At 37.4% G+C, this 14,932-nt stretch overlaps 1 protein-coding gene across 3 annotated transcripts in view; it reads left to right on the top strand.

Moving 5' to 3' along the window:
• The first annotated feature begins 1,568 nt into the window (after nt 1–1,568).
• Nucleotides 1,569–14,932, top strand: part of furinb (furin (paired basic amino acid cleaving enzyme) b) — a 208,944-nt gene continuing 195,580 nt past the window's right edge. For all 3 annotated transcript variants that reach the window (XR_012370017.1, XM_073868537.1, XM_073868536.1), the window contains exons 1-2: nt 1,569–2,021; nt 4,894–5,173. Coding sequence is in view for 2 of the 3 variants with exons in the window: in XM_073868537.1 (XP_073724638.1) it covers nt 4,994–5,173 (180 nt within the window). In the remaining variant the exon portion in view is untranslated. The remainder of the gene's footprint in view (nt 2,022–4,893; nt 5,174–14,932) is intronic.

Below are 14,932 nucleotides of genomic sequence, written 5' to 3'. Positions count from 1 at the left end.
GGATGTTGAAGTTAAGGTAAATCTGAATAATTCACCTTTAAAAACTTTCCACATTTGAATTTTTTAAATAGTTACGAAGAAAGGAACATGTTAAATACTTTAAAAGCATTAGAAGCTTCTAATAAAAACAAAAACATCACACCACAGGACCACCTGCTGTCTCACTGTTTTCTCCACTTATGAGTTCGCATACCTGAATAAGTATGGGTCCGTGTGAATTCTAAATACTTAATTGAAGAACATATGCAAAAACATGTTCCAAAGCATGCTTCATTTTCTTTGAGCAAAATATAATTCATGGGTGGTGTGGCATAACGGATACAGCTTAATGCTGGTTTGATGCCCTTGAGATTGCTCCAGGTGGATTGTTCTGTAATCAGTGTAATTTCTTTTAGATAAAAGCGTCTGCTAAATTTCTACCCAGTGAGAAGCTTAATCATCTGCCATTATGTGTTTATTTTCCATTATTTATAATCAGCATTATGCTCATTATAAAGTACAAAAGTACGGGATGACATTGATAGATCTGAATTGTATTTTAATCTCAATGGATATCACTGTACTGTAACATCTCTATCTGTCTGTCTGTCTGTCTGTCTGTCTGTCTGTCTGTCTGTCGGTCTGTCTGTCTATCTATCTATCTATCTATCTATCTATCTATCTATCTATCTATCTATCTATCTATCTATCTATCTATCTATCTATCTATCTATCTATCTATCTATCTATCTATCTATCTATCTATCTATCTATATGGTGGGCCAGCAAAAAAGAATCTGTGAGGGAAAATTTGCCTTACCTGCGCACAAATATTGACAAAAATATAGATGTAATAATTGCATATCTTCAAAACAAAAACTGTAGGTATTGCAGTTGGCTTGTTCTCCACTGAGATTTACTTGTAATCTGATTAAATGCTTTAATGATACTGACATTCTTGCTCTTGAATATGCATGGCATATTACATGGCATAGTACATTTACATTACATTACCTTTGTGCATTTGGCAGATTCTTTTATCTAAAGAGATGTACAGTGCATTCAATCCATACATTTTATCAATATGCAAGTTCCCTGGGGTCCAAACCCATGACCTTTATGCTGCTAATGCAATGCTCTACCAGTTAAGCTACAGAAACATTGAGGTTTTGCTAAGATATATCCGATACCTAACTTTGCAAGTAAGCTTATCATATTTTATATGTGCAGCTATATCTTGTTCTTATTTATTAGTGTTTCTTCTCTCTATATAAAGCACTTTGATCAACTTGCATTGTGTTTATATACAGTGCTGTGTATCAATAAAATTTAGATTGACATTGTAACTGTAAAGATTAAGGCAATGCAACACTAAAGGACAGTACATACCTTGCATTGTCTGCTTTTGTCCTATGGCCAACTGTTTATCTATGAGGAGAGATGATTTTAAAAACGACGATATCATGATGAACAGTATGTAAGAATCCTGCAGATGGAGCCAGCGAATCACAGACCGCAGACAGGTTCATAACATGACGTACTTCCTGGGAATTGTAGGCCATTTGTAATTACCACGGATTTTTGCACGGAGCCCGTTATTTCTGTCAAACAATAAACAAGCGCTATAAATGAAACGTTACATCACAGGCGGCTATTTTTTCCCGGAAAATTCGCTGATTTAGCCCGAATTATCAACCAGGCTTACAAAACAAAATAATAATAATAAATAATAAAAACAAAGGACTACAGGAAGACGCGTGCTGCTGAAAGTTTCATCGATCCGCGCGCTCATTGCGCGAGATGCTGAGTTCGGGGGTCTCGCGCGCGGAAGATGTCACGAGCAGCGGCGCGAGCTCTCCGTTAACGGTTTCTTTGCTTTTTCAACGGCTGTACTTTACTTTTCTGTGATGAACGGAGTTCAAACCGGAGCAGAAATCTGAAATGTAAGCCCGTTTACCGGAATTCAAAGATGTGTAAAGCGCAATGACAGCTCGGTGCATGCAGCCGTTACTCGAGGAGGTGTCAACCGTCTCATGTCTGAGGTAAATGACAGTTCTGTTTGTTTAATCATGGTTAAATTAAAGTCAAATATTTAAAGTGCAAATGCAAGAAGATTTTACTAAGCTTTGATATTTTTGTGCAATTTACACCGAAAACTCTTTGTTAAGGGGAGTTTTGTACGCATTTTATTTAACGTTTTAATGTTGTGGACAGTTAATTTTTTGTCAGGTATTAACGTTAACCTAAAAATGTGTTGACTGTGGTAACGTTAATATTTGAATTGACTATTTGTGTAATGATTGTAATAATGAATTTTTAACTGGGTGACATAACTAGGTGTTTACACGTAACGTTTCATACAGTTTACGTTAAATTGGTAAACATTGAGGTGTCGAGTGTAGTTTTAAATGACAAGCAAAACACGAGACAACTAAATGGCAGTATTTTTTATTTATTTTGTAAAGCATTTTTTTCACAGACATTGAATGATTTACAGTGCACGTGAGAGTCTCTCCAGTGTAAACCCAATGAAACCTAATGAAATATTTAATGTGCTCAGACTACAACAAATGCAGAACAACAAAAACAAACTAACGTGCCATGAACATGTCCATCACTTTTCTAGCCCCGAATGGATTTAAAAGACTGCAGTGATATACTTCATGTGATCCATAACTGTGTGTGATGATCCTTCAGAAATGTTTGTTTTCTTATAGAGAATGTGAACCCCTTTAGTGCTGGGAAGATAACAGCATATATATTTTTATTGCCGTTTTTTACAGCGTTTGCCCTTTTCGCAAGCATCCTTTAAACTGTCATGAAACATTGGTTTTGTTGGCAGGTTTGACTATGAAACTGGCTTTTGCCTAAAGGCTCCTGCTAACAGTCGGTGTGGTCATTTTCCATATCTTTTCCTGTCAAGAAACAGGATTAAAGGACTGAGAGCAGAGTATGTTGCCTTTCCCTTTCTAATGAATGATAAAGCTTTTCAGTCCTTGCTCTTACAGAGCCATCATGGATCATTAAAGCTTTAGTAGTTGTAGTTGTGTTTGATGAGGAGTTATTAAGGCATGGTAATTACTGATCGCTCTTCCCTAGAGAACACGCCATAAAAATTTGGCCCCCCGTGCCAACATAGCGTCACCCACTTGCCTTTTGCTGGCAAACAGCCTGCCAGGTTCTCAGCGAGAGCTGCGTAATCTTTCTTTTTTTGGAGTAATTAAATATGAAAAATAAATAGACTGATAGCATGACCTCCATTTGAATGACTTCCAATTCACCTTCCCGGACATTTGCACGTTATCAAAATTAAAATGGTCTCTAATGTAGTTTTCGGTTGCTCGATAACCGAGCGTTTTGATGATTTCTGGTCAGTGTCGTGGGTTGTAATGCAACAATTACCAGAACCCCTCTGGCCTTGTTCCATTTTCTGCTTGTAAACTCAGTTAGGAAATCGCTGTAGATCATATCTGCCGCTTGCAAGAAATCCTCTTTATATAAGTCAAACCAATCACAAGGCTTTATCAGATCTAATGAAGAGAAATATGTGAAGAGAAGCGGCCTCATTTGTGTCAAAACAGCATTGACTTAGAATCAACATTCGCATCTTACGATAGTTTTATTCCAAAGGTAAACCATTCATTACCTCCGACATTCATCTATTCAGAAGAGGCTTCTTTTTAAATGAGTCTTGTCAAAACAGGTGATTGAAGCGAGATCGAATGAGAGATTGTAAGCGTTTATTTGACAAAGGTGAAAATAGCTGCAAGAGCCGAACAATTACTTGTCGGCTGACCTCTCTCGCTTCTCATGTCTACAAATATCATTTAGATTTGTTTTACAAATTGATTAGAGCTAGCTTAAAATACCCTAATTAAAATAAATCTATTAGTTGGTTAGATTTGAGTTTATAAGTGACAGGCATTGCTCACTGGCCGTTACAGTGTGGTAAACACCTGGTTTTTATGGGAGTTTTAATGGGAAGTGTGCTGATATTACTCTCTGTTACTCTCTGCGTGCTGTTTCTCTCTCCAGCTCACTGCACTGTGCCAGGCTTTAATGAGCTCTGTAATGCAGAATTTAGATGTGACAATTTGTTTGTTTCTTTACCAAGACCTAGCTTCTTCCTACGAGGCGGTGCTATTTAAATGCTAAAATCCGCCTTGGTAGCCGTCATACACCAAGGACTGGTTTCGCTAATGGCATTCTGTCATTTGAAACCTTAATTTAAAGGGCATTATGCTGTTTGGCTCTGTCATTATAACACCTTGAGCTTGCGCTTCACACTCAGATTTCTTAATTTCGTATTTCACAACCATACAGCAGGATAATAGTAGCTTACATGCTTGCTGATTTAAAGCAGCTATGTGCATTTGAACCAGCATTGTTTATGCACCTTTGGTGTAAACCCTGAACCAAGCTTAGTTACACAATCGGCAAAACCTGCTCAACCCTCACAGGACACCTTTGCTTTGTATTGCATGACTTCTTTGATGGATAATGCAATACTGTAAAGCTACAGGGTCATTGTTGCAATGTCTTAAAAGTGTCAGCCGTTATATAAAACGGTGTTTCTTTGACCCTAATTGTTGGCCTATAAAGGCTGTTATAGTTTGGATGATTCTGTGCAGCAGTACGTGAGTGAGTTTTTTAGCAAACTTGCTCTAGATACATGGTACATGATATGAATCGTACAGCCTTTTCCATGTCTCACTAAGTGTTGTTTATATCCCAGTTTTCCCTTAGTGTAATGCTATCAATAGCATTCAAGTCCCCTTCATGAAAATTTATGGCTTGCTGTGTGGTCCCTTTCTTTCTGAACAGTTATGTTCAGCTTTCCTGAGCTTTATAGAAGAAGATGGGTATTCAGTCTGCTTGTATTTCTTTGCCAACACACTGTCTTATCTTCTCCAGGTCATTACATTGCTGAATTCGCGGCGCAGCCCACAGATGCATTAGAAAATCAGACACCATCTAGAAGACCAGAAGGCTTGGAGCCTGTGCACTCCTGTTCATGGAGGGCCGCTGGACCCTTTTGTTGCTGCTGGGAGCGTTTTCGATTCTCAAGAATGCTGAGGTCCACGCAAACGCTGACCGAGGCATCTACACCAACACGTGGGCCGTCCACATCGTAGGGGGAGCAGAGGAGGCAGAGAGAATTGCACACAAACATGGTTTCATCAGTCATGGGAGGGTGAGTGGGATTACTTTTTATCGAAGATTTATCCCCTGTTCTGTGTCGCCAAATCTGTGTATGTGGAGACAATGCTGAATGAGGCTTACGATGGTGTTTTAGCACCATCATTTACCTCTTTGCTGTCAAGCTGTACCGCTTTACGCCAGAGAAAAGCACATTTGCGCAAACACACACACACCTCCGCCCAGACACAAAAGTCCTTTGTTGATGCTCGTCGAGTCGCAATCTCCTGCGTCTGTGACTATTGAATTCATTAAGACGGAGATGTGTCAGATGTGATTGGGGAAATTAATTTTTCGGCTTATGTTGTATTTTCTTCCCTGCCGCCCGCATTGTATTGTGTGTCTTGCCAGATGTTCCCTCTTCTTTTGTTATGGAATTAAACGCTTAGCTGGGAGATGAAAAGCAGGAAGGTATCTGACAGCTAAAATATTATTGTATGTGAATTAATCCATGTGAGTGCAGTGCCCTCTGAGCTTGCTATGAGGAGTCTGTGAATAGCACATGTGTAGGAGGACAGGAGAAGAAATAGCTGCCAAAATAAAGCACTCCTCTCCCCTCCTCTCCTCTCACATTTGCCCTACTGTAAGTCAGAATCTGCTCACACATTTACAAAGGATTAAAAGTCAGCTGGAAAAAAAACACACAAAAGTTGTTTTTATTAAAAGGCATAGCTAAATTGGAGCAAGGTGGTCATCCAGCTCTAATCACCATGACTAAGATGGTCTTTCAGGTACTTTCTTTCTTTCCTACCCATTTATCTTTAAAAATCTCCTTACTAAAGTGACAATGTAAAGTAATAACACTGAAAAAATGCACCCACTAATTTTCAACCGATACAAACCACTGAACCTGAAACACGCATCTCAGACATCAATTACTGGTGTGATAACAATTTGGAGAGAAGCAATAATAACTAATTGAGTTTAAATGTTTTTTTTGTTTTGTGCCACAAATCAAGCAAACATGTTAAATTACTATTTTGTTATAATGTCATGCTCTGATACACAGTCAAATTATTGTTGTGAAAATGATATAAAGAAAACAGTGCATGTTGAAATTTCCACTGTAAGGATTTTAAAAGCATCACCGAGACCAAATTGTTGATTCTCGCGAAATTAGACTTATGAGGTGTCATGAAACATTTTGATAAAAAAGTAAATGCTATCAAAAATAAGAAGCATACAGTTACAAACATCTCTTCTTTTTGCACATGATTTCAAATGACATCATACAAACCAATTTTGTTGTTTTTTCCACATTTAAGGGGACAATTTTTATTACCGCAACGTGTCCATGACTGGATTTGGGTTCTTTGACATGGAAATATTTATAATTTTAAAAATGTAAAAAAAACGTTTCAGTACATGTTATACTATAAACATTTACAGTAAAGAAACATGTGGTATTTGGTGATCATTGGTAAATGTAAAGACAATAATAAGGAATATAAATGTGTCCAAGACCAATTTTCTCTTCTCCGCAACAATTTTCAATCATTGTTTAAGCCCTCAAAGAACTAACATTTTCAAAAAAAAAAAATTGTTGGAAGGGACATAATTGACTTTGACACTCAAGATGGCTACCAGGTAAGCAGTTCTTATTTTTTTCTCTCCAGATAAAAGTTGAAATTTAGTTTGTCATAGTACCTAGACAACTTTTTAGTTCTCATTACCGAAACATGACTTTGTAAATGCATATATTTTATTTAATATCATGTTGCAGTAATGATAACTTTTGATAATGAAAATCTAAAAATGTAAATAATAATTCTATAGGAAATATTTTTTAAATCCTCTAAAAGTAATGGTTATAGTAAGTTCAGACATTAATCTTATATGTGGAAAAAAGGGCTTTTTAAAAATGTTGATGCTGGACACCTTCTAAATCTGGATTTCGTGAGAATCACCCAAATGTGACTCATGCTGGCAAAATGAGTTGGAATGCTAACATGATCTTTATTTGTATGTTTTCTGATAGAGCTACTGTCCTTAATGCTTAATCTAATACAAAGATGGGTGCATACTAGAGCTGTCACGATAAGTCGATAGAATCAACGGCGTTGAAGCTGATAATTAAACGATTACATAATTTTTTCCTTTTAAATTTTGTTCTCACACTAAAATAACAACCACTCCCTCCACAACACCAGTAGGCGCGAATCATCTTATGTCTATCACCTTCTCCACCAGTCGTCTCAGTCCGCTGTTTTCAAAAGATGATTAATAAAGTGGTGGTCGAGTGCAATGTCAAACGAGTTAGTTTGCAAAGGTTTTTAAAGGCAGAAGGGGTCTAAAGTATGGGAATACTTCAGATTAGCTGGTAAAAAAAGGCTGGCTTGTAAACTCAGTAAGGTTTCGTTAGCATATCACAGCAGTACTAGCTTGATGCATGAACATCTGTAGCGAAAACGTCTAGGACATATTCAGGATGATGTGCCGCTGCAAAGGCAAAGCTTACCAAAGTTATTTTTGTGAATTAACTCATCCTCATATGGGTGGCAGTGGCTCAGTGGTTCATGTAGGTTGTCTACAAACCGAAAGGTTGGTGGTTCAATCCCGGCTTCACCTGACCAAGTGTCAAGGTGTCCTTGAGCAAGACACCTAACCCCAGCTGCTCCCAATGAGGATGGCGCCTTGCATGGCTGACACCGCCAGTGGTGTATGAATGAGTGAGTGAATGGGTGAATGTGAGGCAACTTGTAAAGCACTTTGGGTGGCCATGGGTCTATTGAAAGAACTATATAAATGCCGTACATTTACCATCCTTTTAGGCAGAACTTTTAAAATCAGCTGTTCTGTATAATGAAAAGGGTCACAAGGACTGGAATTGGTCGGTCGTTTCGATTGATCTGTGCCTGCGTTTGTTTATGTTCAGGGTTAGTAAACAAAACTCTTTACAAGACTTTGGTTACAACTGTCATCATCAGCATCATATGTCCTCTAAAGTCTTTTATATTTTCATTTTTTTAAATGTATGTAGATTTATAACACCATACATTGTATTATATTACTTATGCATTACATTAACTGCTTGCATGCACACATAGGGCCCTATAAAATCCGTTTTATTTTTTCCCAAATTCCGTTTTATTTTTTCCCAAATTCCGTTTTCTCCGTTTTAATTTTTGCAAATTCCGTTTTATCCGTTTTAATTTTTGGCAATTATATTTTTTACCCTTTACTTTTATTTTAGTCATAAAAAGAGTGTGCCTTTTAATGATTAAAATGTAAATGATTTGGGGGAAAAACTGGATAACAGAATTACTTAATGACTATAAAAGATGCATTTACACACGCACATACACACGCGCGCGCACGCGCACACACAACTCAATTCAATGCGTTGGTTTTTTTAGTGTTGTTGCAGGAGGCTACAACAAGGTGTTAACGCAGTGGTGCCTTCAGAAGTGCCTTAAACACATCAATCCAGCGGAACGCGATCCATATTTTATACACAATCGCTTGAAATGCATATAACTTTACAAACATACACAGGATAGTGATCTGACTTAGGACAGCATGAGCATGCAGCTCTTTGCACGTGCGAGCGAAAGAGAGACAGAGAGCGGCGCCATGATGCAGATGATTATATTTTAAATGCGAGGGATAGTTAGTTTGTCTCAGCTAGATTGAAATGCATAAAACTGAACAAATACATGAGGATTTGTGTTCGGACTTCGGACAGATGGGAGAGCTCGTGCACATGAGAGAGGTACAGTGAGACAGACATGGATGAGAGAGTGCATGTATCTTTGCGCTCACCGTGAACAGAGTGTTGACTAAACTTCCAAACTAACAGTTCTCCGGTCACAAAAAAGTCATGTGAGACCTGCTCGGAACTAAGTGCTTAGCGTCGAATTTCTTAATTTTTTCGCTGACGAAAGCTGAGTCGTGGAGAGCCGCTTCGCCATGGTTTCAGTGTTTTGGAGGAGGTCTGAAACGACGGGAGGGGGCGTGTCGCCCATATTTACTCCCCCGGTCTGCATTTCCCCCAGACATACGTTCGTCTCCCACACAAAAACATAATTTTATTCAAAATATGTAAAATTCCGCGAAATTCCGCGTTTATACTAGATTCCGTGTTGATTAGCCAATTCCGCGATTCCGTCCGCGATTCCGTGATCGCGGAAATTATAGGGCCCTACACACATACTTTAAAGAACCCATAAAGACACGCAGCGTAAAGTCCTGCACTTGGTAGTTTTTTCCACAGCCTCCAAAGTTTGCTAAATTTTTGTGATTTCTCTGTTAAGAAACCACGCGCGTGCATGTTTGTTTATGACAAGATCATAAGGAGTGCGTGATGCGCTGTTCTCTCATGCTGGTGAGTGATCTCAGCTTTAGCATGGATAGTGACAAACTCCCTGATCTCTGGTTGAGTCCAGTTTGCCAACATTTTTCATTGTAAATGTTGATCTGCATTTAATTTCCTGTGTCAAGCTGCACCATAACTTCTGGTTGCGATGACATGCGCGTCCTCACTATGGCACGCCCCTTACGGCATTGTTTCTGGGTCCTGTTTACACACACACAAAAAATATGCGAGGGGTATACAGCGTCTATGGAAGACACTCTTTTTTTTAAGGTTTTTTCATTGTGTGATGCCACAAATTACATAATGAATAACAATACATTTTAAATACAAATATATACCTATACAATATAAAATGAGTATGCCACGTTAAAATAACTTTAGGAATGTTTGATTGATTGTTTGTTGAATTTTGATGGTAAATTATTCATTTAGAATAATTGATTAATCGATAAATTAGTAGATAGATTAATTGTTATAAAAATAGTCCGTTAGTGGCAGCCCTAGTGCATATGCATGTGTGTCTGACATTGTGGTTTTGGTTATTAAACATGCAGGGATTAAAAAAAGTGCAGGACATGCTTGATGTTAAATATGATAAAAGTGATAAAAAGAATTCACACAGGTAGGACCTATAATCTGTTATGTCTGAAGTGAATGTTTGGTTAACTGTTGGGGAAAACATCTGATGTGTAACATTACAGCAGAAGCTGTCTGTCTAAATGTCAATCAAACAATAAAAAAAGAAAAAAGTTTATTAGTATCATATATCATATACTAATTCCAACTAAACTTCATTCGAACTGCAGTATTGTTGCCACCGCCATATCGTGGAGACGCTGTTTTTCCTTGTGAAACAATAAGAATCAATGGTTAAGTTTTATTTACAACATTGTTCCAAAACAGTACAGCTCAAATATTAGATTATATGCTGCCCATTTACTTGTTTTCTGAACATAAACTGGATGTGCACAAAGGCTTCGTCTAAATAGTGAAGCAATTCCAATTTTGCAAGGACACTCTGGCTCTTCTGATTCACAGCCTGTCTATGTTTTCACATTTAAAGAATTTCCTACTGATGATAGGGTTTTGAGTAGTGTAGAGTAGCGCTTGTTGTTTGTCTTTTCTATGATCACAAAGCAGACATGGTTTTATGTTTTAGTATCCTTACCTTACCAACATGAACATCCTGCTCAAGTCGTGCTGGCAAAGTTGATCGATCAGCTTGGTCATCTGTGTTTTCTGGGTCAGATTCGGGCTCGCCTCGTATTGATTAGGTAGTAAAGACGATATTATCTCCTGGCTTTTACTATTGCTTTGGGAGCTGATTTTTCAAACAAAGGTAAGGAGCGTCACATTTCGATTTACGCACTTGAGGTATTCGGCCAGTCACAACGCACTGGATAGCTAGCCAATCAGTTCACACCGCAATTTGTTAAAAGTCAGAGCAATGAGCTTTGTACAAATCTGCACGTTTCAGAAAGGCGGGGCATAGAGGAGCTACAATAATGTAGGGCTACAAAGTTTAAAGCGCAAACTCCACTATTTTATAACTTGCATAACATTTCTGTGTGTGGCCAATAGGAGGCAGACAGATTTAAAATTGTTTGGGATGAACTTTATAATTTGCGCTGTAATGCCAGAATGAAACATTGTATTGTAAAAAAAAACTCAGTATAAATTACATTGGCTTGACTTTACATGACTTACAACAGAATACAACAGAACATATTTATTATATGGGTAATATGAACTAGTTTAAACAACCTGGAGATATCATGTCCACTAGCTTTGAAAACATTTATGATCCATTGACTTCATTTGAGTACATATGTAAAGTTTGAGCTCAAAATATCATATAGATCATTTATTATAGCATGTTAAAATTGTCACTTTGTAGGTGTGTGCAAAAATGTGCCGTTTTGGGTGTGTCCTTTAACATGCAAATGAGCTGATCTCTGTACTAAATGGCAGTGGTGTGGTTGTATAGTGCAGATTAAGGGGCAGTATTATCCCCTTCTGACATCACAAGGGGAGGCAAATTTCAACGTCCTGTTTTTTCACATGCTTGTGGAGAATGGTTTACCAAAATGAAGTTCCTGGGTTGATCTTATTCACATTTTCTAGGTTGATAAAAGCACTGGGGACCCAATTATAGCACTTAAACATGGAAAAAGTCCAATTTTCATGATGTCCCCTTTAATACACAGGGCACTAGATTCTTGTGACCAAAAAAAGGTTGCGAATAGGGTTGATAGGGTTAAAATGTTACACAGTTGCATTGTGTAATGTTCAGGCAATATGTTCAGGTTGTTTTGGGACCTGGCCGTGCCCAGGAATACTTTTTCCGCGTCTGTCCCACACACACACACACACACATGTTCGCACAGCTTTCAGTTTATTCAAGTATGGTTTTAATAAGATATTTACGATAAGTTTAAGAAAATATTTACTTACTGAAATCATTGTTTATACTTTTTAAGTATTTTTATATGTTAAATAATAGTTTATAATAATATATTCACAGAAATGCTGTGCTTTTTTAATGTTAAAATAGCTCTGCAGCCCTCCTACGAGATGTCAATATCAGAAATGGCCCCAAGCCAATTTGAGTTTGAGACCCCTGCATTATAAAAAGTAAAAAGTTGAGCAACTTAAAAAATTACTTCAATAGGTAACACCTAAACATTTAAAGTTGTTTAAACTTAAATCTTTCACTTAAAGTATTTCTCACTTAAACATATAAGTTGAAACAACTTAATGTTTTTAGTTGTTACCAATTGAAGTTTTTTAAGTTGATCCAAATTTTCACTCAGCAGTGTTTTATATGGCATTGTTTTGTATAAAGTACATCTTGTGTTTCTAATGTAATCTTGTGTAATTCCAAAAAATTTTTTATACGCTTATATGCACATATGCTACATTGTGACCTTAACATTTGATTTAAACAGCTTGGGAACTTTTTCACACCATCCTTGTTGAAAAGCTTGCATCACGATAGACTAATGTGTGTGCGTGCACGTTTTTTGTATGCCCAGAATTCTTGGCGTTCATTAGTGCAGCATAATGAACAAGCTCTTGCTTCGTCTCCATTGATTTATGCCTGACACTGACCTGTCAATCAAACACAATACACTTTCACACCTAGCACGGCGGATTGATTTTTCATTATTCATTTCAGACTCTCACACAGATTGTGAAAGTCCTTGAAGGATCTCCGTGTTCCGAGTTGAATTTTTGATGCCATATGGTGCTTTCGTCTTTCCTCTCCTCTCCATTTGATGTTTTTTCTGTTCAGAAACTGTGACTTGAACTAAGAGCTTTGAGATACGGGTCTCAGGGTGAGGAGGCGTGCCAAGCTAATCCGGAGTGCTGTCGCCACGGCTGTGTCTTGCCATGGAGCTTTCTTGTAGCAATCCACCAGAAATCCTTTATTGCTGAAAGGGTATCACCACAAACTGTATTATAGGGAAGGAACAGAAGAGAGAGAGAGACAGTGATATGAGAAGATGGAGCATGTTGGAAATGGAAAATGTGTATTGAAAAAGAGTAAGAAAGTTTTGAGGTTAATAGAAAGTTGACCACTATGGGGTGGTATCCTGGACAGGGTTTAGATTTATCCAGAACCAGGCCTTAGTTATATTAGGTCATTTAAGTAGTATTTACAAACAAACAACTTACAAAAAAAATACTTGTGTGCATCTTGAGACCAAACAATTGCACTGATAAATGACAGTATGGGATATTTTCTTACGGCGATGAAGAAGCAACAAATCACGCGGTAACAACAACCCACGCATCCCTCACCAGAACGCATCGGAAAGCAGCAGTTTTCTTTATAAATAAATCAACAAATTATATATTTCTAGGAACTATGGTACAACGGTAATGCTTGATGGAAGGCTTGTCTAAAGAGTGGCCAACAGCCAATCACAGTGGCCGCAACACATGCTCCGGTCTTGCATAAACGTAATTGGTTGGCTCGCACTAAGTTAATTGCATTAGGCGATCTTATTGGCTGACGCTTGCGTTGACGCTTGAAAAGTTGAGAAATGTTAAACTTTTGCTGCAAAAACAGCAGTGACGCGACTTTGACAGATCTACAATTCAGTTTGGCAACGCATGATGTCACCTAATAAAAGTAAATAAGAAGTGTTAACGCTTTCGCCCCGTGTAAATGTACCATTATGGAACATTTTCTGTCATCGTTTGTAACCCATATTGACAATACATTTCATAGAAAAACAACCTGTAAAAGCTGAAAGAACAGGCCGAGCTCAACATTGCTTCTGGTCAGTTGTGCAAAACTTCGATTCCTATTTCTTTAGACATTGTTTTTCGGGTAACAGTCTGTGGATATAAACGCACTCCTCCAAATGCAACTTGTTAAAACTTTGAATTTCTGCTGTCTGTTTACATAATCAAAGAAGATAATAAGACTTTTTATATCCCGAGCTGGAGAAATTAGCTTGTTACAGCAGCTCCAGATATAAACACAGCAGGGTGATTCTCACGAAATTAGACTTATGAGGTGTCATGAAACATTTTGATAAAAAAAGTAAATGCAAAGTAAGAGTATCAAAATAAGAAACATACAGTTACAAACATCTCTTCACGTACTATTTTGCACATGATTTAAAATAACCTCATACAAATCAATTTTGTTGTTTTTTCCACATTTAAGGGGAACATTTTCATTACCGCAACGTGTCCATGACTGGATTTGGTTCTTTGACATGGAAATATTTATAATTAAAAAATCTAAAAAATAAAAGGCTTCAGTGCATGTTATACTATAAACATTTACAGTAAAGAAACATGTGGTATTTGGTGATCATTGGTAAATGTAGAGACAATAATAAGGAATATAAATGTATCCAAGAAAAATGTTCTCATCATCCGCAACAATTTTCAATCATTGTTTAAGCCCTCAAGGAACTAACATTTAAAAAATGTTGGAAGGGACATAATTTACTGTGACACTCAAGATGGCTACCAGGTAAGCAGTTCTTATTTTTTCTCTCCAGATAAAAATTGCAATTTAGTTTGTCATAGTACCTAGACAACTTTTTAGTTCTCATAACCGAAACATGAGTTTGTAAATGCATATATTTAATGTAATATCATGTTGCGGTAATGATAATTTTTGATAATGATAATCTAAAAAATGTAAATCATTTTATAGGAAATATGTTTTAAATCCTCTAAAAATAAAGGTTATAGTAAGTTCAGACCTCAATCTTATATGTGCAAAAAAAATGGCTTCAGGGGCTTTTTAAAAATTCTGATGCTGGACACGGATTTCGTGAGAATGGACACTGGATTTCGTGAGAATCACCCAGCAGCATTCAAACAAATAACCAGTCATGCTGTTAGTGTGCTAGACTGACTGCTGTCACTTTGGTACTTTGCAAAGACCTTGGAGACTGCTGGCCTGAGGTT

This window comes from Misgurnus anguillicaudatus, chromosome 6, assembly GCF_027580225.2.
Source record: "Misgurnus anguillicaudatus chromosome 6, ASM2758022v2, whole genome shotgun sequence".
In the NCBI taxonomy this organism is placed as follows: Eukaryota; Metazoa; Chordata; class Actinopteri; order Cypriniformes; family Cobitidae; genus Misgurnus; species Misgurnus anguillicaudatus.
The sequence above is the reverse complement of the archived record's forward strand: the minus strand, read 5'-3'. Positions and strand labels throughout refer to the sequence as shown.